This window comes from Carassius carassius, chromosome 47 (assembly GCF_963082965.1).
Source record: "Carassius carassius chromosome 47, fCarCar2.1, whole genome shotgun sequence".
In the NCBI taxonomy this organism is placed as follows: Eukaryota; Metazoa; Chordata; class Actinopteri; order Cypriniformes; family Cyprinidae; genus Carassius; species Carassius carassius.
In genome coordinates, this window is record NC_081801.1 from 5,083,829 (window position 1) to 5,108,946 (window position 25,118).

The 25,118-nt window shown below is 36.2% G+C and overlaps 1 protein-coding gene across 2 annotated transcripts in view; it reads left to right on the forward strand.

The window, feature by feature from the left end:
• The window catches only part of LOC132130047 (collagen and calcium-binding EGF domain-containing protein 1-like), a 54,969-nt gene that overhangs the window by 17,536 nt on the left and 12,315 nt on the right, over positions 1–25,118 (forward strand). For both annotated transcript variants that reach the window (XM_059541664.1, XM_059541663.1), the window contains 4 exons: positions 19,266–19,318; positions 20,155–20,289; positions 21,438–21,575; positions 24,470–24,576. In XM_059541664.1, the coding sequence (XP_059397647.1) occupies positions 19,266–19,318; positions 20,155–20,289; positions 21,438–21,575; positions 24,470–24,576 (433 nt within the window). The remainder of the gene's footprint in view (positions 1–19,265; positions 19,319–20,154; positions 20,290–21,437; positions 21,576–24,469; positions 24,577–25,118) is intronic.

Here is a 25,118-nt window from a genome sequence, read left to right on the forward strand (position 1 = left end):
CCTGTTGCTTGTGCACCTTTTCCTACCACACTTTTTCCTTCCAGTCAACTTTCTATAAATATATTTTGATACAGCACTCTATGAACAGATAGTCCTTTCAGCAATGACCTTCTGTGGCTTACCCTCCCTGTGGAGGGTTTTGATGATTGTCTTCTTGACAACTTTCAAGTCAGTAGTCTTTCCCATAATTGTGGTTGCACGTTCTGAACTAGCCCAGGAGGTACCCAGTATTTGTACTAATAATTAATAAAACTAATCAAGTTCAAAATGGAATATTCAAAATTTTTGAGATACTGAATTTTTTATTTTCGTCGTAACAAACAGCAAAAAACTCTTGAAATTAGTGTTGTCAAAAGACCCGGTACTTCGGTACCAAGTCGGTACTAAACAAATGAAAATGTGACTGTAGCAGGTTTCTTTAAGTACCGGTGGTACCGAGGACCCGCTCAACCCGGTTCTTGATGCAAACAGCGCTATGATTTCCGCGAAGCAGAAAACGCAAAATCCAGTCATGAAAATGAAACTTTACATTTTAATATGGACAATCACGGAATTTGTCAAAGTTAGCATAAATTAATCAAATCAAATCTCCGTTTGGACCATTCTTTAAATGTTAAGCCGCAAAAGATGGTGAAATATGAATCCTGCATGTTCTGTGCGTCTCTGTGTGAATGAATGAATGGCAGAGTCGTGCGGGTTTGTTTACTACAAAGACTGAAGCGCGTGATGCTTGCAGTAATTTCAGCATCTGCCATCTCAATGAGGACATAAATACATAAACTACATCACAAGAACTGTTCTGAGTCACTTCACAAGCATTTTACCGTTTCTTCTGAGTAAAACCAGTGTCAAAATAAAAGTTCATTTTTACATAAAGGCATTGTGCTAGATATTACTATTATTATTTAGTAGAATGTATGTGATACTGCTACTACTGTGGAAAAAAATTAATAAAACTTTAGTTTTTTAAAGAAATCACACAATTTTTTTCCATGTTTAAAATTTAAATGTTTACATTTCATTAATTAAAAGACCAATTAAATTTGGGTGAAACTTGTTTACTGTTTTTCATAATTATATTACTTGTAGAAAGACTTTAAACATAATTGTAAATAAGTATAAAGAATGGTATTGGTTTTATTTTTAGTGATAAAATGTTTTTTTTTTTTTTTTTTTTTTTTTTTTTTTTTATTAGAATATTTTTGTGTTTTGCTTTGGTACCGAAATTGGTACCGAGAACCGTGGATTTTCACTGGTATCGGTACCGAATACTGAAATTTTGGTACCGTGACAACACTACTTGAAATATAGTTTGTGTACAATGAATCTAGAATATACAAAAGTTTACTTTTTTTAATTAAATTACAAAAAATAAAGAACTTTTTTTTTTTTTTTTTTTTTTTTTAAGTATTCAAGGATGAATTTTGTTTGAGCAAAATGGTATACACTGTGCTGCCAACAACATTACAATGAGTCAAGCAATATCAAATGTCCGTATTCTCTTCTACCATCTTCTGAATTGCTGAAAATTGTGAATTTAGTTTTGTTGGGTTTAGTATAATGCCACCTTTATACTCAAAAACATCAATAGAGGATGCATTACATATGTATTACCTTATTAAAATTGAAATGAGTGACCATTTTAGAGGTTTCACACACAGTCCCTCTTTTCGGGGCTAATACGGAGTTGTTTATGATCAAATTTATACAACTCCAGTTTAAGTTACTTTTGGGTGCAATACCTTTTACATTGAATGTAAAGTCTGTTTTAGCAAAAAAAAAAAAAAAAAAAAACAGGTACTGAGTAGGAGTTACATGACATAGGCTAAATTGTTTACATCTCTGGTTCACCCCAAACAATGATAAAACCTTACAGTATTCTCACAAAATCATGTATTCCATAAGTATGTAATCATGTCAGTGCAATTTAGACAAGTCCAGTGGATTCATAGACCCAGAAAACATGGGGTTAGACACCAAGATTATTTGACTAAGTCAAATAATGAAGGAGTTAGGATATTTTAAGGGCTCCCTGCCCATCTTGGACACCATCTTGAAAATTACACCTTTCTAGTGGTCAAACTTTGGTATACTTTTAGTATGTTATTAAGGACACCTAATACTACAAAAACAGCTGAGAAACCTTTTGTTAGAATTTTTTTTATGGTTAGGTGTTTTATTTTCATATATGCAGCCGCCTATAATTTCTTTTTCTAGTTACAAAAGTGATTTAGTCAAGATCAGTGGGAGAGTTTCTCTCACTGTTGTTTATATGAATGGCAGACAGGACGAATATTAGACAGCTTCCCCTTTAAGACAGAAGTCCAGAGCCAATCTACTGTTACATATGCGCTTTCTCTCGCAACTTTTTACATTCCTTTAAGACCTAAATGACTGTGTCTATGAGAATACTTGAATTTGAACGCATATAAGTGTTTATGCAATCATTCAAAGCCAATAAAGCGGCAAAAATGCTCACAGGCTCTATTAGCAGCTGATGCACGGCTTGAACACAGACAGCATTACGTTGAACACAAACATTACGTTTTTGTGACCACGCACACAGCATTGTGACGTGAGCACGCGCGCATGCTGTTTTTCACATGTCTGCCTGCATCCCCTTGTAATGCATGTATGTCATTCAAATTATGAAAAAGTATTGCCGTAAACAATGTATTTTGTGGCACCACGAAATAAACGATAGAGCGTAACATGAAAACAAAAGACTTTTCATTTCGTCCATCTAATATATATCGTGATATCGGCCAGCCCTACACTCAAGCATAATTTTGACAATATTCATTTGCGCCTGCCATGGTTTCAGGGGGCTATGTGTTGTTGAATAGGTGCCAGTAGTTTGAATGCAGACTACTGAGGATTTGGCTTCCTAAAGAGAAACAGATGTTAGCATTGGCCTGAATTAAAGCAGGATGGTCGAGACACAGGTTGATGATGTATAGGGCTTTGTACTGTGTCAACATGGGGTGTGTGTGTGTGTGTACACCCATGCGTTTAACCTGTTAAGTGTGTTCAAATGGAATTACTACTATGGGGCTAAATTAATGATTATTTAAAAGGGGAATACAAGAGTGGCACTACATTTTGCATCAACATGACCCCTGTGTGTATACTCCGTGTGTACAAATGTGGTTTCCATACTTGAATTAAAGCATTAAAATTTAAAACTTGAGCTGTAAAAATTCTTCTTCTTCTTATTATTATTATTATTATTATGCTGTACAGTATGGATGGTTTTATTAATTTTCCACCATATTGTTGTGGAACTGACCTTTCTTTATAAATTCTAAACATTCTAACTGAAAGTTTTCAAATAAGTGTTTTTGTATCATTCATTTTGTGGTACACTGAAGTTGGTGTAGAAACAAATTTTACTCAGAAATTGCTAAAAATTTCACAAATAATTTCAAATAAATTGCTAGTAACACGTTAAGTGTGACATTTTGAAGTAGACAGACTGAAATAGTATTTTCCAATAATTCTGATTTGTATTCTTCGAAGAAAAAAAAAATTATAGTAGCAGTAGTTTTATTTATTTTGTACCTTTTAAAACTCAATTTTCCTTTAAGAATTAATGAATTTGGTTCATTTTGGTGCTGGGAGATTATACATCATGCAGGATCTGTTTGATTTTAAGACTTTTCCCAGCAAAGCTATAAATTCCAAGCATGGCTAAATTGTGTAAATTTTAATTCTTCATTTTTATGGAAAGACATTTAAATGTGTTAAACTGCATGACTGATGTGTAGTGGATAATGAAGTTAACCATGGATTGTCAAGAAACTGTTTATGTGGCTTAAGGTTTGCATAGGACATTGTACGTGGTTCAGCAAAACCGCAGTCTCTGTTTTTTCCTCCTTTTAGTCTGTTTTGGGATTTTTAATGTATATTTTACTGGCAGAATATTTAATTTCTGTTTTGCTGTCTTGCTTTAGACACAATTTGTGGTCATTTAACTCTTATTTTATTATCCCATTAGGAGAAGAGACGATAATTTATCATACTGCTAGGATTTTAATTAGTAAAAGGAAATGTTCTGGACTGTTTAAGTGCTACAGTGCCAGTCATTTTTCAGTCAGCTGGATATTCAAGCATTTGGATGCCAGACCTCTTTTTTATCGCATTTTGACATTGTACCATTATTATAGTATTTTGTGCTTCTGAATTTTAACATATTTTTGTCAGTCAAATGGATGGTCATACATAAATCTTAAAGTCACTTAGACACACTGCTTTCAGTTCAAGACATGCAAATTGTACCCGCTCTGTTTTCTTGCTAAATCGCAGGGAAAAACTTGGTCATTTGATACCCCATAAGCCTTTTACTCTCCAACAAATTGGATGTGAAAGAAAAAAAACCTTTGTCTGAGAATACTTTAACCGCAGCTATCGTTAAAATCGCTTTGTTGACTTATATAATATATTTTCCCCTTAACTGAATCATTTGTTTCCAAGCAACACCTCTTTGTCCTGATTTGGTGTTTTTGTAAACCTCTTTCCAGAGGTCAGTACCTCCAGGATCGATTTTTCAGAAACGAGGGACGTGTTCATTCATTCATCCCATCATTCATTCATGTCCTTCAGCAGTAAACGTGTCACTGTTTATGAAGCGGCCCAAGTGGTCAGTCCATGCACTTGACATTTTCCTGGAAAAACCTCCCGTTACCATGCAAATAGTCGGTCTGTTGAGGGTTCCAGTAGTCGAAGCCCTTTCTTAGTTGATCTGGCCCAAGGCCAGGGGTGTAGTATGGTTCGAGTTAAGAGAGTATAATGTAAAGAAAGCACGTCCATAAACGTGGATTCTGTATAACAACTTATGGACCGGCATGTTCTCTGTAATTTCCGGGTTGTCAGGGTGAGAGACATCACACCAGTTAAATTCAGTGCCAGTCCTCCTTAACATGCTTCTAAAGATACCTTGACTTCCTCCGCCTGCAGTATATTGAAGCCAGACGTTGCAGATTTCAGACTGATTTCTTGGTTGTTCAGCGCTTTGTGTTTGTGTATCTGAGACGATGCACATCTTTTCCTTGTTTGGTTTAATTAACCTTATCGCTTACAGGCTAAAGAGGAATATTGTGAGATATTTAGATGGTGCAGATAGAGAAACTGGTCACTGAGTGTGTGTATATGTGTGTGTGTGTGTGTGTGTGTGTGTGTGTGTGTGAGAGAGAGGGAGGGAGAAAGAGAGAGATGGAGATGAGGACAGAGATTGTTCCACATGTGATTACTGGCCAAAAGGAGACAGAACTGCATCTAAACACAACCATATGTGCTTTGGGGGGTCTTTTCTAGAACCCTCCATCTGTTGTCAGGACAACAAAGAAGTCGGCAATTTCTAATGCCAGTGAGCACGTGCAACAACAAAAGACGTGACTTCACATGTGTGACTCAGGTTGGGAATTTTAAATATGATGGACCACACACAATAGTGAAATAGGGCTAAATATTGGGCTAAAAATTGTTATCGAAACAGTCTTATTTTTGCTGTTCAGTGATGTTTTGTGAGTATCGTGTTTTTGGGGGTGAATGTTGGCCAATGTGTCAGACCATATGCACATTTACACTGTGAAAAGTGTTGTGATTTGACAGCATGGCAACTGATTTAATATTTTCAAAACCTCTGAAAACACTTCAGTTGGGAATGCAGAACTGTGTGAAAAGTGAACAATATTGAATTAAGCAAACCACGTAGTTCACGCAGATTTGATGTATGCTACACCAAATGGTGTGGTGTTAGCGCAGTGGATAAGACGCATGCCTGTGGTGTGGGAGACCCGGGTTCGAATCCACTGTGAACCGCCAGTGTGTCCCTGAGCAAGACACTTAACCCCTAGTTGCTCCAGAGGCGTGCGACCTCTGACATATATAGCAATTGTAAGTCGCTTTGGATAAAAGCGTCAGCTAAATGAATAAATGTAAATGTAAATGTAAATGCTACACAAACATTCATAGGGCCTTATGAAATCAGTTTTATTTTTTTCCAAAATCCATTTTTTTTTTCAGTTTTTTTTCTGGATTGTTTTTGTTGAGTTTTTTTGACTCTCTTTTAATAGTTAAATTAAATTGAATTTATCAAAAAGTATGTCTAATTAATTAAGTAGTAATAGGCACTACTTAATACCTTTACAGTTCTGTGCATGTGATAATATGACGCTTGTTTTACTCAAATCAAATGGTCAAATGCTCATGAAGTGACTCTCAGAGCAGTTCTGGAGATGTTGTTCATGTGTTTACGTCCTTATTTAGTGAGATGACAGACGCTGAAATCACCATGAGCATCACACATACACAATTTTGTAACGTAAATCTGTGGTGAAAAGGGGAACTGCAGCGCGCTCTAAGAGCCAATGGGGCAGATTTGAGACTGCCCTGCTTATTTTCACGTTAATTTACATAAACCTCACTCCACTAAGACAACATCAATCCACTTCAGCAATGTGTCTGCAACAGATCAGTGGATCAAATTAACAAAGTAGACTATAAGTTAAATCCTTTAGTTTAAATGTGCTCACATAAATAGCCTTTACATGGTTCTGTTGTGTTTTTGTTGTTTATTCTGAGAATAGACATGATCGTCTTTCTTCACCCGAATTGCTCCACAATTTTTAACATTCTAAATCAACATTTAGAGGTGATAAATACTAAGGCAATTATTATACAGCATTTTATGCATGCAACATTACTTCAAGCCTGTCAATCAACATTAGCTAACCACAGGATAACGCAAGGACATCTCTGCCAAAATTTTGTCCCCATGTGTTGTTCAGAGATTAGAATATAAAGCTTACAAAATGTTTTATATATATTAACGCTTTACCACCCAGAATCTGACCCACCAGACTTACTGTCAGGAGCTGCCACTGCTAAGTGCGTAATGTTATTTTAAGTATGTTAAGTGCTATATGAATTAGGTTTGGTGTTTTGATAAGATGCATCAAAAATGACAGCTTTAAACATTTGATTGAAAACTGATAATTCTGCAATGCAAAATGCAATTCATTAGTTTGAAGACACTTATTGCTGTCTTGTATGGCAGATGCTTTTGAGACCGCATAACTAATAAGTCCCTGTAGTGTTCTTGAATTATCATTTCTTTACACAACTGCTTTTTTCCTTGGTTTGTGCATGACCTCTGTAAAGTGCGCCATGGAGACTAACTAAACTTTGGCTGGTCAACGCTGAGATGACTAGACAGTTCAGGAGCTTAAAGATTTGATCCAGAATTATTCTCTGACAGAAACACTGCTTGATCAGAGAGGGTCACAGGCGCTGACCTGTGCACAGCACGTCTATAGAGTAATATCCTTTTTCAAGACAAATTGCCTTGTCCTGGAAGTACCTAGTGCAATTATATAATAAACGCCAATGTCAATTCAGGCTATTATGTTTACAGTGTGTTATAGTCTCAAGGCAACTGTACTGGCTGAAATTGGACTATGGAGGGGAGAAGAAATTAAAGAAGTGAACATAAAAGGAAAAACATTTTACACCAGTAACAAAAAGACAAGATACAAAAGGTACTTTTATCAGGTCTGCAAAGCATCCTGTGACTTTTCATGATGTTTTTAGCAGGGGTAGGAAGTTCCACCAAATATGATGTGTGGAAGAAGAAATACAAAAAATAAGTGACAAAATACTGAGAACAAAAATATATCCAAGCACTTTTCAGAGGTAACTGTTCTTTGTAATGTATGCCTTCCTGTAACTGTATTCCCAAAAGGTAAAGTGTTTTGGAGACATAAGACTAGTATTTTCCCACAGCCGTTCTCCTCTCTTGAACTTTCTGGTGAGTCCTTTCATTCTTATTGCTCACTTGAGTAACCATCGCACCATGACAGACATTTGGTTCAACCCTGCATCGATGAAAAGTTTATACATAAAAGTTTTACAAGTTAAAGTGATGCCCCCCCCCTCCCCACCCAAGTGTGTGTTTTGACAGAACTTGCTACAGATTGCATAAAGTGAGTTACATAAAGTGATCAGATCGCCCAAACGTTGGCTTTATTATAACACATGGGGCTTGATATTATTTTCTGACCCCAGGTTTTGATATTTGAAGGACACTGAGAACCACGGCGGACTGTAGTGGATGTTAAACTGCTGTTTTTGAAAGATTTGGTGATTCCCTAAATATTGCAATATCATATGCTTAGGGGTTTCATACAATCTTCAAGAAAATGTCTGTAATGTGAGGTATCATGTAATAAATAAAATTCTGGATGATTGTTGGAATAGTAGCGCTTGATCACTGTTTCGCATTTCTCATAGACTGTATGCTACACAGCTTCCAAATAATTCCCCATGCTGATCCCATGTGTTTACTTCCAGTTCTTGACTATGAAGCAGTTTCTGATCACATATCATAAAGTAAACATTGGATAGATGAATCCAACAAGGCATTTTTTTTAAACATTAGAGTAGACAGATCCAGTCATCGCATGCTTCCACAGAATGAAATTTGGCTGTCCGTAAGTGATTTCTGTTCTAAAGTTGGCCAGCTCCTCTCCTCTCTCGAACTGTTGATTGTAAATTGGAGTGATGTGAAAACAATAGTGGGAGAGCAAGAGGCAGAGTGACAAAGAAGGAAGATTTGCCAACGCAACAACTCAACACATAGATTATATTTCTCAAATATCTGAGTTTTCCTGAAACTTTTCCAGTCTTACTCAGGGATTTTCTTGGACTTGAGTTTCTTAAAATAATTGATTTCCATCCTATATGCGACCAATATACCAGTTAAAACTGTGAAATATTAATATATCTGTTCTTTAAAATTTGGTTGGTTAGCTGTTCAAATTATGAGATGTGAGATATAATATTTTATTTATTTATTAAACAGTATTTAAGAAAATAAAGTTTTGTTTTTTTTATCGCCCACTTAAATTTTATTTAATGGTAACACTTTTCTTAAAGCCTTAATGCATTATAAAAGCTTATTTAATGCATTAATCATGCCTTGTAATTTACCTTATAGCCTTATGCATTGCATGATCTCAGGAATAATTGTTATAATAAATTATAGTACTTAGATGTTAATTGTTACACCTTTACAAGGTATTACGCATTAAAACAGGTGACAAACAAACCTTCAAATATTATAGTGCATATTAACTTTTGGTTAAGATTATTAATTAAAAGATATAATGCACTACATTGTGTACATTATTAACAGCTTTGTAATGCATTGTACATAAAGACTTTAAGTGTTACTATTTTAATTTTATCACCTATCTCCTCTCACATAACATTAAATTGATATTCAGTTTTTATAACACTCTACATTTAAAGTTTCACAGATGCTCAATGTTTATCAGCTTTATCAGCAGTGTGTATGTCGTAGTAACTGACAAGCATACTTTAAATTCAACTTAAATGTGAACTATAACTGTGAAACGCCCATGGATTACATGGTGCCCATGCCAGCATAGGTCTCCAGATGAACTAAATGCCCATTAAAGCATCAGTCTGAATTAATTTCAGTTTCTCATCACCTCATCATGTCTGAAATGTTGACAGGCAGATCTTTGCATTGGCTGGCTGGTTCTGTCAGGCCCCATTCCAAGCAGTTACACCTAAACAAGCACCAGCACTTCTGTGATTTAATGTGAACGTTAAAGTGCGGGGGAACAAATTCAGCCTAGTGGGTTACTGGAGGCACACCGACTCATAAAAGACCTGTGGGTGGGGTTACAGTGTGCAAAGAGAGAAGACAAGAAAAACGAAAAGAAAAACTGGCCACATCTGGGGGAGGCCAGTGTGGAGAAATGTAGAGTTTGTGTCTAAATGTGTTTCAGGTTCTTGATCTGTGCCACATCAAGATTCTTCTAAGCGTAAAAGCAGAGAAGGTGATGTGGCCTTCTGCGTCAGAGCACCAGCAATACAATTAGAACTCCCTGAACACACACGCGCACACACACACTTGGCACAAAAGCAACAAGATCAAATCAGTTTTCAGAGGCCCAACTCGAGCGAAGGGTGTTTACTGACATGCAGTATAAGATGAGATCTAGACAATGAGATCCAGGCTCTAATAAGATCCTTACATGTGTAATACTGAAACTTCTAACAGGTCTGTGTAATTTACAGTTTCCAGCTGTACAGGTTTTTGTTCAGGAATAGAGGAGAAAGATGACCGCCGCAAATTCATGAAATAATAAGACTGCTCTCTTTATGCAGCTGCTAATGGCTTTGGCTTCTGGCCAATTATGTGGATGTTAATTATAAAGGAAATTGAGATTTTTGTTTTGCATTTGTTAGCCTGTGATTTCCAGCTGTGATCGTTGATGACTCCTTGTGCTGTGCTTGGCTAGACAGTCTGGAATATTTATCTGTGAATATTAAATACAGGGTATTTAAAAAGTTCAAGTGGTATGATAATCTTAAAGTCATCATGGTTTTGAAATGCTCCCAATTAATTTTTTAATACACATTCCTGGACTTTAAATAACCTTACTTGTCAGGCTGGAATACACCAGCTACTTTTAGAATATGAACAGATTTTCAAGCGTTAGACATCATACTTGTCGACTTTGTAAATGGTTACTGGTATACATAGAAAAATGCATCATATACTAATCTGTTGATTGCTCTATCTACAGTACTGTCCTGTCTTTCTGTCCATCATTCTGACTGTTGTTCACTCATCTATTATTTGATCGATCTATCTATCTATCTATCTATCTATCTATCTATCTATCTATCTATCTATCTATCTATCTATTATTCTGTCTACCTTTTGTTTGTTCTATCATGTATTCTATCTTTTGTTCTGTTGTTTTTTTTCTTACTCATACCTTTCCATTTGTTAGTGATATTGTAATTAGAAATGCTGCATTACAAAATTAAAATGGCTTGTGTATGCTGCTTCATGTTGATTTTAGCGTTCTTGATTTAGCATTATCACAGCGCTCTTTTAGCAATTCAGTTTTAATTGTGCAAGGTACAATTCTTTGTAGAGCTCCTTGTACAATGTTTTAATTTGAATGAAATTTGTTTTGAATTCAGAACATTCATTCAGAATTTATTATCAGAGAAATTGTCATAACATTATAGAATAATTGAAGTTATCTTATGACATCAGAGGACATTAAAATTGTTTTTAAATGGCATTATAAGAATCTCATAATCACTTTTATTTTAGGAATGTTTATTTAGAGCCTTAAAATTTTAATAGTGTTTGCTCACAGACTTTCCATGGTACCATGCATTCCATGGTAAATTTCTCAGTGTAGCCAGAATGTAATGTTTTTTCCTCCATGTGCACTGCAAGTGTCTGTGGTTACTGCAAGTCTGTGCTCAGTTTGTTTAAGTAATTCAAGATCTTTCAGAGCCCAGCGAGTGTTGCTGAGGTCACACTAATCCAGACCTGATTTTCTCCTGGTAACTGGACACCCATCAGCGTGGGAAATTAAATAAACACAACATTAGAAAAGCACAGGTGCTTCTCTACCCACTAATAATGCCTGACAAGTCAAGTGAAAGCCCTGTTTAAAAGTGAATGTGTCTGTGTTAATGCACCTGTTTTTGTTTGGACATGGTACTGGAATATCACCGCTTATTCATATTTTCCATAATTTCCATCTATCATTTAACAGAGGCTGAAGAAAACATGTCTGACATGTTTTAAGCTCTTTTAACGTGCCAGAATAACTAAACCTTTCCTTTTCATCTACAAGCAAATACACCTGAAGTCGAAATCAGGTGCTTAAGTGAGTAAAAAGGGCTTAAGCTGACTTTTCTTAATGAATTATCAATAAATGATAGTGAATAAATTTAATAAGACATTTCATGTGTCACTGCATGCAAATTCGGTCGCTTTCTCTTTTTCTCTCTTACATAACAAATATTTGGTTAAAAGTCTGGTTGTGTCTGAGTGACCAAACCTGAACTAATCCATTTCATCCCGTTTTAATCCTCCCGAGGCTTGGTTCACATCTGGATCCTCCCCTCTGGAGACGTCAGACCATCAGAGCAATCGGGCCGCAAAACATCCTCTTCTGCTATTCAGTGTGATCTTATTATTGCAATCTGGCCCCAAGAGGATTTTAAAGAGTAAATGATGTAACGGCATGCAGTTGCATGGAATTCTGGAATATTAATCTGCTGGATGAAAACATCTGTATGACAGAAGGTCCTACAAAATATTCAAAGTAAATTTTTTTGAAATACTGTTTCCCTCCCAGTTCATCAGGTTCAATGCGCAAATGAATTAAGTTTCTTTATCTTTTTGGTGGATTTCCAAGGAGGAATGGATATTAGTTTAGTATTTTTGGTTTATTGAGTTTATTAGGAGGAACCCTTTAATGTGTCATATAACGAGAAATTAAATAGTTCTTGATATTTTTGAAATGAGTTTGATGTAAAAAAAAAAAAAATAAAATAAAAAAAAATAAACTTCTTTCCAGTTTAAAAAGATCATTTGCTCTGAATATTGCTCTGAATCTCCACTATTTTGTGTTTTTATTTATGAAGACTGGAGTGTCTCTCACAGGTCCTGCATGAGAAATGGTCATCAGGAAAACTAATTCTGGCCACACTGACAAAGCCTTCACAATAACATGTCATGTTTTAAAACATTAGTGCCACTGACCTTATCTTTAGAAAAAATGTCTTGCTTCTTTTCTCTGATTTTGTAATTTACATCTGTAGAGTGCATTTTATTTAGAAAGAGACAGGTCTGAACACAGTGTAGTGTTTTCAAGCTTCTGAGATTAAACCAGTGCTGTGTCACACAGATAATATTAATCAGTGTAAGTAGCCATAGTCTATATAAGACCTCAGCACAGAACATCTGGGGTTGCTCAAGACAAAATATTGTAGCCTTTGTGAAGTTTTGTATATTTACATTCTGAATTGTGTGATGTATACATTATAGGTTGATTCCGTGTTTGAACACTTCAGGCTCTGTTTAGGTCATTATGGGATTTGGTCCAGCTGGATTTCATGTTCTCCTATCCATTAAGCCTGTATAGTTTTTCATGTTAATGATGCACATATTAATACTGTCATGCAGTGCAGATTTAGTTCCTAAAATTCATGGGTATTTGCATGCTTCATACTGCATCACATCCAATAAATAGCTAAATTACCCTTTAGTTTGAGGTTGTATAAAGATGTTTACAATATAAAAAAGCTAATTGTATTGTAATAATTGCAAAAATGAACTCATTATATATTTCAAAGTTTGGGTTTTATGTGTCTTTATAAAGTCGATCTTAAAAAATTAAATGAAAAGTCAAATCCTCAAAGTATGAATATTTGTGAAAGCACCAGCACCAGATGGAAACCTGAGTGTAAACACCACAGAGTCAATAAACAAATCTTAAAAAATATTTTTGGTATGCTTACCCTGGCAGACACAGGTCCAGGGTCAGTTCTGGCTGTTCTTCTCTCTGAGTGTTGTGTGTTAAGATTAGGGCTGTAGCTATCGAATATTTTAGTAATCGAGTATTGTACTAAAAATTCCATCGATTTATCGAGTAATCGGATAAAATGTGTTTTAGCTTAAAGTGCAATATTTATTATGCAAGAGAAAATAAGACTCCTGGGTCTTGTGACGGTCACGGAGGGACCGCACATTCAACATGGACGTTAATACGCACACATACGCACAAACACACACTGAGACTGTTTGGTGATACAAGAGTTTGTTGTAAATATTGATCAGAGAGTGAATGAAATACCTGCAAACTATGTGTATTGTTCCCGTGTAGCGTTTGTCGCTTGATTTTTAGAGTCCTGGTAAGAAACAATGGCAGGAATTATTGGTTCCGCTTAGGGTGACAATCTACCATGTATTAATTGAGCGTGGGGGTTTCAGGGGCAACGTGGCCGAGTTGTTCGTTGTTATTTCCTGTTTAATGTGAACGAATTAATAACATCAAAGTAAACTTATTAAGTAGAACATCATGCCAATTTGTTTCTTTCAGACTCTGTATATTTAAGGGAACATGTTTAAAGTGTTTTCTGTGAGTTTGTCCCTCCACATGTGGTAATGGTGCTGGCCACCAGTATAAATGTGAATGTCTTTGTAATGGACGGTAGTCTGTTTGTTTCTGCAGTGGAGAGTGTGGCCTGAGGGTTGCAGGTATTTTATTCACCCTCTGATCAATAACCGAGACCGTTTATAAGAGACATGCCACTTACTCAATCCTCAATACAACTATATAAGGAAAAGCCGTAACTGCAAAGATGGCGATTGTGTGCACATGTCCCGCCCCTCCTGCTGGAAAGCCAATCATCTGCTTTTAACAGCCGGGAAAACATTTAAGCCTATCGTCTGGTTCCACTGACGTATGCGCACAGTTGAGGAACCCTTGCGCATGCGTAGTAAAGGTATAACCTGTGGGGAAAAAGGCGTTTTAAACCTTATTTTGAGGCAAAGTCATCAACATTTTTCAGCAATTTTTTTTATCATATTTCACTGCTGTTTCTATACATGCTGTTTTTATGTCCCGGTGACCAGTGAAAGTGCAGTTCTGACTCTCTGCCCATTCATTTAGATAGGAGCTGGTCTTGTTATTCTGAAATAGCTGCCCGGAGGCGTTGCCAAGATGGCAGCAAAGTGGCACGACTTGCCTGAAAGGACTTTGTCAATAATTACAATAAACTCTTGTATCACCAAACAGTCTCGGTGTGTGTTTGTGCGTATTACGTCAATGCTGAACGTGCGGTCCCTCCGTGACCGTCACAGGCCTCTTAAAATGAACAACTAAGTTTCCTTTTTTAGAAAAAAAATATTTTTATTTTTTAAAAGCATAGAATGCAATGCATACATCAAAAATAAACATTTATTACCCATTGTTTCTCTGTCTGTACTTGTACTGTGAACAATGACAAGAAAGTTGACAGATTAATTAAGTGTATTAAAGTGCCATTCAGTTGGGATTTTAAATAAAGCATTTTCTGAGATGCACATTAAACATGAAACACATAAAACATTAATTTAATTTATCTTTTAATTATTGAAAATTAACTTAACTTTTTTGGTAAACAAAGGGGATTTACTAATAAAAATAAAACATGGAAGAAATGTTGTGTGATTAAACCTTAAAAAAAAAATAATGTTTTTTATTTTTTTTTTAAGTGGTAGGCTATGTACATTCTGCTGATCAATAGTCTTTAACCGGACTTTTATTTTGACTGGTTGATGTTTACAGTTCTGTGAAGCTAGTTTAACTCAAATCAAACGGTCAAATGCTCATGAAGAGACTGTCAGAGCAGTTCTGGAGATGTTGTTCATGTGTTCACGTCCTTATTTAGTGAGACAGCAGATGCTGAAATTACTGGAGCGTCACGCGCGCTTCAGTGTGTGTAAATAAAGGAAGTCGCGCTTCTGCTCCATTCATTAACACAGACACGCAGAACATGCAAGATTCATATTTAAATAGTCTGTTCCGGCTTAATATTTACAGATATTAGTCCATATCGTGATTTGATGCAAGTCCAATGACCTATTTTTGATTAATTCAAAATTTGGAAAATTCCGTGCCATTCCGCGTTTAACTATAAATTATGTTTTTATGACTGGATTCTGCGATTCCGTCCGCGTTTTCTGCATCGCGGAAATCATAGGGCCCTAGTTGTGGTATGCCAGCTCTATCTTGCAATGGACACATGCCACTACGTTCTCTTTACGTTTGCCCGCGCACTCAAATCAAAACAAATCTCCTTGCAGTATGCGATTTCAGAAGCAGCTTGTGTCTCCTTCCGCTTTGTGGGTGACGTAAACGCGTTGTGTCACATAAAAGAAATCATTTGGAAAGAACCTGACGTGAGATTTAAAATAAATTAAAAGAGGCTTCGAGGCAGAGGAATTTGTCTCGATCATTTTTTGTAATCGAGTTACTTGAGGAATCGTTTCAGCCCTAGTTAAGATAGGGACATATCAGAGTTTGTGTATTTGTGGAAGATCAGGGTGGCTTTGGTATCAGCATACCAGAAACACAAGAGATTTTCTCTTTTGCATCTCCGTGTATATAAACCTGCATCCTTCCTATCCTGCTGTATGTTTTTGCTGAAGTGCTTTATTTTTTAATTACAGACTTGATTATCCTGAGCACAGTTTGAGACATGGTTGAGATATGTGAGTTTGCTAGAAATTCTTCAAAGTGAAAGTATTTAACCCATCTCAAGTGCACACACACAGCAGTGCACACACACACACCATGAACACACACCCAGAGCAGTGGGCAGCCATTTATGCTGTGGCGCCTGGGGAGCAGTTGGGGGTTCGGTGCCTTGCCACCTTTGGATTATGAGTCAGACTCTCTAACCATTAGGCCACGACCTCCCTCCACTTACCTTTGTTTTAAGTGAAATATGCAAGAAGCAAGAGACTTGCTTAAAGTCTCCATGTGCACTTAATTTAATCTATTTGATTGGTGTCGAGGAGATAAGGTTGAGATCATTTGCACATGTTGCAAATTTACAGCTGTATTGTAACATGTTTTTTTGTTTCTGTAGTGCAGTGGTGTGCATATGAATGTGTGATTTTATTTTGGTAGAGTGAATGTGACCCCAGTCTGTGTGTACATGACTGTAAACATGCGTGAAAATCACCTCCACCTCATTCTGCCCTCCCACCCATCACCACCTCCCACAGCAGGAGATTTGTGTTTCAGTGTGTTCTAAGCACTTCCATGGATTCTCTCTGTTTCTGATGTTTTTCACCATATAAATTTGAGTTACAGCGTTTTAGCATTGGTCTTGAGTTCAGAATTTGAGTTTTTCTACCCTGAGCTCTCTTAGGCCTTGTCCACACAGAGACGCGTTTCGCTGTATATCTGGTATTTTGGGAGAGTGAAACCGATATTTTTTGAAACCGGGTCCCAGAGTGGATAAATTTGAAAATGCCGCCTTTGCATTTTCGTGTGGACAGCAAATCCGTATATTTTCTGAAACGACGATGTCATCAGCCCGTGTTTCGCCCCTAGTCAGACACATCTACGTTACGTAACAGCAACAAAAACATGAACACCCACTGAACGATTGTCTTTTTATTAACTAACATTAACACAGATTAATAAATGTATAGTTCCATGTTTGTTATATCCGATTAGGGAAAGCTCTGGCTTCATGTGGACATAGCCATATTCAATCCTTAAATTAATTTTCTTCACATTATACTACAAAAATTATTTTGTTTAATACTTATAGGTTCTTATGTAAGAGTGTAAAAATAAAACTTCTTTAGCACAAAAAAAATATTTATACATGTATTTGTTCTTTTGAAGCATTAGCACATAGATAAACAACCTTTAAAAGGTAAAATGTTTTTTTTTTTTTTTTTTATGGAATCATAGTTGGGCTACCTTTTAATAAAGGTTTTCCTATGCCTTCACAAAAAAATTCAAAGGGTTCTCTTATCTCATCACAGTTCTAATTCTATCGCATCATAACTTCAAAAGGTTCTCCTATGACATCACAGAGCTTAAAAATGTATTGCTATGGAATCAGACTTTTCAAATACTTTTGAATCCTTCATTTAGAGTCTAGAAAAGGGACTTATACCCAGAGTCTCTGTAGCCTCTGGGTCTCTGTAGGGACATATACCCAGAGTCTCTGTAGCCTGAATGCTTCAGGTTTCTTTTAAGCGTGGGAAAATTCTTTATTTTGAAGGGAACTCCGAAGACACCCATTAGTTCTGGGCAACATACAGCAGGTAAAAAAATGGTGTGGAGTGGAAATACTGCAAGTCTGTCTGTAAACAAGCTAATGTAGTAAAGTTCAATGCCAAGTTGTGGCTTATGATGATTTTTTTTTTTTTATTATCATTGATTTCTCCACTCATTATTGTAAATATTTTTATCTTGCATTGTCATTTCCGTTAAGGAATTTCATATGGTTTATGCAGTTGAAGTCTGTTATTATGTGCATTTATAATTTTTTTTCAGGACATCAAGATATAGATAGTGCCCCTTAATATTGGGAGTTTGTTTGTGTATATTATATTGTGTTTGGGTTTTAGGTTTGTGTGTGAGAGAGATTTGTAAGTGATTGTAGTTCTTGATATTTTCATCTCGTACTTGAAACAAACCAATAAAGTTTTCCTGTGTGAATCAGACCACCTAAACAGCTCCCATGATTCAAACCATACCAGCCAGCCATAGCCCAACTCAGACCCCTTATTTCTTCTGTGGCTGTAAAAGCAATTATGTGAAAATATATTAGCTGTTTATGTTCTTATCTTGTAAACCAATGCATTTAATTGTTTAACATGGTGATAGCCTTTTTTTAATATGCACCATTTAAGCATTGTTGATCAGTTTGCTTCCTCTGCAGACAAGACTAAATAGTTCCACAAAATGTGTGAGTAATACTGTTAAAAAAAGGATTTCACCATTACTTAATATCCACATTTCCCCCCTTTTGTATTTTATTTATTATATAAATACTTTTTTTTTTTCCCCTTTGGATCTTCACTTTGTCTCATGGCCTAAAGTCGTGGCCTAATGGTTAGAGAGTCGGACTCCCAATCGAAAGGTTGGGATCTGGCAGGAATTGTAGGTGGGGGGAGTGCATGTACAGTTCTCTCTCCACCTTCAATACCATGACTTAGGTGCCCTTGAGCAAGGCACCGTACCCCCAACTGCTCCCCGGGGGCCGCAGCATAAATGGCTGCCAACTGCTCCGGGTGTGTGCTCACAGTGTGTGTGTGTGTGTTCACTGCTCTGTGTGTGTGCATTTCGGATGGGTTAAATGCAGAGCACAAATTCTGAGTATGGGTCACCATACTTGGCTGAATGTCACTTCACTCATGTCACTTCATATTGTGAACTTTATGTAATTTACTCCTCTGATTCAAAGCTGAATTTTCAGCTGCCATTACTCCAGTCTTCAGTGTCACATGATTCATCAGAAATCATTCTGATATGTTATGTAAATATAATTTCGAGATCAAGAAACATTTCTGATTAATATCAATGTTAGACACAGTCTTGTTTTTTTTTTTTTTTTTTCTTAATCAGGATTTTTTGATAGAAATTTTAAAAGAATTATGTTTATCTGAAATGGAAACATCATTTTGTAACATCATAAGTCTTTTCTGTCACTTTTGATAAATTTAATGTGTCCTCACTGAATAAAAATATTTATTTATTTATTAATCTTACTGACCCCAGTTTTTTTTTTATGGTAGTGTAGCAACATCCTGGCAACCATCCATGACACCCTATCAAGGGTAAGACTTAATACATTTTTTAAAGAAAGTATTATGTATCTCTTTCACTTCGTCTCTCTTTCAGAAAGAAGTGCTGTGAAGGTTTTAAGTTTGTACTGGGACAGTGTATTCCAGAAGGTAAGACCTCTTTCACTCTCTCTCTCTCTCTCTCTCTCTCGCTCTCTCGCTCTCTCCCTCTCTCCCTCTCTCCCTCTCTCCCTCTCTCCCTACCCAGATTAGACTCCTCTGGGTTGAATTTGCTCTGATATTTCTGGAAGTGTTTTCCCTCGTCTCCCATTAGCGTTCTAAACAAAATCATTCCTTTTGGAAACCACTCAGCTAGAGCTTTTTCATGTTGTTTTAACATTTCCAGCACACCTTAAACAGCTTGGCAGAGTTTCCCCACCAGTAACGATAGCTTGATTACCTCGTGTGTATTTTTATAGTGGGAACAGGCCTGTATATTAGATTTTGAATGCAGTAATATACTTCTCGATCTTTGGTTGAGGGTTTCAAACCGCTAACGAGTTTTTACTCGTAACTGTCAAATAAAAATGTGCAACTAAATTGTCTGTGTTTTGCGGTTCGCCATGCCACATTGAGAGGTTGTATAGTGGTCCCTGGAACCCTTTGAGACTGTCTACAGCTTGTTTTTAAAGCCTTTTTTCTGTTTCTATGCTGTTTGTGTTCTCTGGTGTCCTTACCTGCCCTCTCTCTGCTGATGAGAAACACATACAGTACTGGTTGAGAATGGACACATACTTCCCTGACTCATACGGCATTCCATGCTGTCCCTGAGATGGTTTGGCTCTTTGGCCCAAACCTCTTTTTGGTTTTGCTGTGAAAAGTGAAAATACTTTTTTTAATTTATTTTATATTGTGGGTTTTGATGCAAGTGCTTTAAAGCTTTTGGTTTTTGTATTCTTGTGCTTTCCTCTCTTGCTGTGTTGATGTTTGTTTGTTTGTATACACAGACTATGATGTGTGCGCTGGCGCCCCGTGTGAACAGCAGTGTACCGATCATTTCGGCCGTGTGGTATGCACCTGTTATTCTGGATATCGCTATGACCGGGAACGACATAGAAACCGTGAGACACCATACTGTCTGGGTAAGATTTTGAACTTACTTTATATATAATACAGAGTGCAAAAAAAAAAATCAGTTTTCACACAACAAATGTGCAGTACAGGTATGAAACCATTAATCAAATACAAGAAAAAGTTAAGACCATTTGCTTTTGGTCCTCAGCATAATGGTGTATGCAATGTACACAACACAAACATTGCAATGTGTATACATTGTTTGTGATGCTCAAAATGTACATTTACCCATTTTATTTTGTTTTATGTAAAATCATAGTTCATAAAATATTAGTTTATATAAATATATAATTGTGAATATAATTAAATTCTTATATTTACTTGAATATTTATTTATAAACTGTTTGTTTAAATTTAGTTTTCCTGAAACTGTGGTTACCATGGAAGCATTTTTGTAAAAAAAAATTTTTGCTTCTCAAAAAGAACATTAACATTAAATTGGACTCGTTCAAAGCATCAGGAATATTTAACAGAATGGATATATTACCGCCCTCTATGGGTTGTTTTTAATTCACAGGGTTGGTTTGTCAATGCCTCTTTAACCCTTGTACGGTGTTCACGGTTTTCACTTTTTATCAAAAGAAAAATTATACTATTAATAAAGGAGTGGAAATTTTAGGTCCTGTGTACCTTCACTCAATTAGTGTGTGTGTGTGTGTGTGTGTGTGAGAGAGAGAGAGAGAGTCTATAAGAGTGTGAGTGTAAGTGTGAGTTTTGTTTCTGCCCCTGCCATTCCTGTATAAGGTTGTAGCGCTTTAATTCATAAATGTAATCTAAAAAAAGGTAAAGGGCAATTTTTGACCATATATGCTGTTTATATTGCTTGTTATTGGGATTAAGTAAACATCTGTTGAGTATTTGAAAATAATTTTTGATTGTGTTGAATTAAAAACCCAAAACTGCAGCTGGTCCATCAGACCTACGAACACTGGCTGAGTAACAAAAATATGAACATCACACAAGGGTTAATAATGTTTCTTAAAGGGCCTGACCTCCCAGACTGCTGAAGTGTTAAATGGATTTGATGGGAGTCAAATATTGTTTCTCAGGCTGATCTGACAGAAGCGCTCCATACCGCCCCAGGAGCAAACATCACGTCTTTTGCACTTTGCCAACTTTCCGTCCCTCACACTTTCACTCTCTGTTCTTGCGTTAGACATTGATGAATGTGCCAACAATAACGAGACGGTGTGCTCACAGATCTGTGTGAACACCCCTGGCAGCTACCGGTGTGAGTGTGAGAAGGGCTTCTACCTAGAGGATGATGGGAAAACATGCACCAAGGGCGAGCGAGGTGAGTGTACTCTCTGGATCTTTGTTTGTCTGTCTCAGCAACACTCTTTGTTCTTTTACTTTAGCTTGCTTGCTTTCTTTTTGGTCTGTCTTCTTTTCTTCTGTAGTTTGGAGTTTCCCAGACGTTTGTGGGCCAACAAAGCGGTTCATGACCTGAAACTGTGCACTAACACCTCTTTCAGACGTTCAAATTTTAACTGATGAAATAATTGCTGTAGTGAGATCCAGAGAAATCATTGTTAACATATAAAAGTTAATGAATCAACTTGGCAGTAATATGTTTTTGTAAAGAATTTTGTCAAACTTAGAATTTTCTGTATTTATACTCTGTTTCAGTGGATTTTAGTCAGTAATTTTATACTGAATAGCAATGGGGGGGTTTTTTCACGTAATTCGCAGTGCTTCATGGGATTCTAGTTAATTTCCACCGTTTTTCTGTGAGATTTTTTAGTTTGAGAGCCACTTTCCCATTTAGGAGCTGCTTTTGCAAGTTTTTAAGATTTTACATAGAGCACAGAGAACCAGAGATATTCATTTTCCTGTCTGGACCTGTCTATCCACAGATCTCTCCATCAAGCAGGTGTGGAAAGGATTGAGTGAGGTCTAAATGCCTTGACAGGTCATGGATGCATAATCTAGTTAAAGCAATGCAAACACAAAGAAAGATGGGCAGAAAATAAGCCAAGTGGATAAGAGTGGATATGAAATTTAAATTACCTTTTTTGTATTTGAGTAATTCCAATGTCCAAACAAAAAAAACTCTTCAGAAAAATCTTTTAGGTCCCACAAATTCTTTGGTTTTCCTGGATCTATTGCATATTTGAACCCTTGCCGACAATGAATGTATGATTTTGAGATCCATCTTTTTCACACTGAGGACAACTGAGCGAGTTTTAGAAATGGTTCAAATGGTCACTGATGCTCCAGTCATTGTTGGAAAGGGTTCAAATATGTAAAAGATGCTGGAAAACCAAAGAATTTGTGGGACTTGAAGGAGTTTTCTGAAGAACAGCAGGCACAAAACAAAACTCAGCTGTGAATCATCCAGGTAACAACACAGTATTAAGAATCAAGTGTATGGAAACTTTTGAACAGAGTCATTGTTATAAATTCAACTATTTTCTCTTATGGACTATTTGTAAATGTATTTTATGGGAAATATCTTATTCAGGTCAGTACTAAATAAAAAATAACATGCATTTTGTATGATCCCTCTTTTTTAGGTAAAATAATTAACATTTTGCAGATACTATTACTATTAGAATTATTAAAAATTATACAACTTTTAGGGCCGTTAATTTCATGTCCGATATGGTTTTGCTCTTAATCTCCTCACTGTTTCCAAGAAAAACATTCTGCAGCCTCTTCTGGTTTGACACATTTATAAGACATTACTTCCTGTCTCCATGCAGGAAGTTCACTGACCCCTCGCAGTTAATGACTTGGGACACCAGCTAGCGGTTAGCATTAGCATCAATCACTCCTTCCTCTCCACTCCTCTACACACCATCTACTTTTAGGCTTTCTTGTGGAGCTTATCAGTCATTCAGAGTTTTCTGTCTGCTGTTTCCTCTCTTTTGGGTCAATTTGAGTGCAAAATAAGATGACCTTTCAGGGCATTTGGGCTTGCAACAATCCAGATGTACAAAAAAGGAATTCTGGGAATTCCAGACCACTGAGATTACAGTGTGTAGATTAAATGAGGTTATCGGCTATTAGTCAAACTAAGCTGTAGGAGTTTAAAAGAGCTTCTGAACTCTGCAGACTTTTGACAGGAATGACAGTAGTTAGTACATTCTGATGAGGAGGTAGTATGTTTCTGATGATTCATGTATGGAATGAGCTTCCATTGTGACCTTAAGATCCATGTTATAAGTTGATGACACATTTTAATGAAAACTTTAGCTCGGTTCCAAAACCTAGTGAGCTGCCTTGAGTACACTAACTGAAATGGAGTCTCATAAGCTTTTGATTTAGAACACTCTTCAGAGGCAACAGCTAAACACACCATATATTTGATATTCACCTTTTGAAGTGCACTTAATTGTATTTCAATGTGCGTTCGAATTTCCAATCTTAAAAGTGTGTTTTTATGTACTTGCAGATATAATATGAAAGAAATGTAAAAAAACACCCGTTAACTCAAACAGCACACCTTTATAAAGTGCTTTAAAGTACACTTATTTTGATGTTGACAAACTTACTAAAGCACATTGTGTTGTTTGATATTGCATTTAAAGTTCATATTTTAAATGTACTAAATTGCAATTTCATTGACAATGTGTCATTTCAAATATATTTAAATACATGACACGCAAGTTTTAGTAGAAATTACATTAATATTTTAGTTTACCATAAATGTGTGTCAGTAAATTTGGCAGTGCGCACATAATATTTCATAGACGATATAAGAAATTAATTGAAATTACATACCTTAGTGGGTCAAAAAGCACTCTTAACTAATTGCATTTAATATAAATTCGAACTGATATTTTAACTTGATTATAAATAATATGCAATTAAATATCCAAAAACATTACGTTCTACTCACTTTTTTTTTCTTTTCACTTTTGTTTTAAAGTATATTATTTCTCTTTTTAAAATAATGCTAAAATGTACTTCTTTATTTATTTGAATTAGTTGAAATTAGATTTTAGCATATTGCTAAGTTAAGATAAAACACACTATGCATAAAAATCAAACACATGGTCCATTTTTAATGAGTTTGAAATGCTTTAATTGTGAATTTTTTTATTGCATCAGTTATGTGTATTTATAATTTAATAACGTTCTCTTAACATTTGCCATCATGGATTGACTTTTTCACTTAGCTTTGATTTGGTTTTGTCCAACAAACTTCCTTAAGCTCCACATTCATGTTGTTGTTTTTTGCAGCTCCACTGTTTGAGAAATCAGACAATGTCATGAAAGAAGGAACATGCTCGGCCACATGTGAAGACTTCCATCAGATGAAGATGACCGTTCTCCAACTCAAACAGAAGGTGCCCTTTACCAGTTTCACCTGAAAGGCTTATTTGCTAAAACAAGCCGCAGATTTCCTTTTATATGCATGTTCTCAGCCATAGACATGAGCCGACCTAACAAGAACCTGCCTGCCTATGTTTCACAAGCAAGTCGGATTTAGGTTATACAAGTCTTCAGGGATGTGTTGGTGACTTTATAGGCAAAATAAAAAGTGATAAAACACGGGCTGAACAGCTGAGCAGTCTGGTGGTGTGACTTATATCTGTCCTTGCTGCAGGCTAGTAAATCACGTTGAGCACAGGGATGCAGTTTAGACGGGCTGTAGACAAAGTGAGACTGTCAGCAAATCCACTCAGCACCCTCATGGTCACGGCATGATATATAGCTCTTGTGCATGTGTTCCAGCAGACTGTGAGGGGAAAAATACTGAGAGTAAAATATGTGATGAACTAGTGAGAGTGAGGCTAGACTTATGGTTCTGTGAGAAGGTGACACAAAAACATTGATATGTTTGCTTTAAAAGGTTTTTTTTTCCTCCATTTGTTTTAATTTCCTGCCT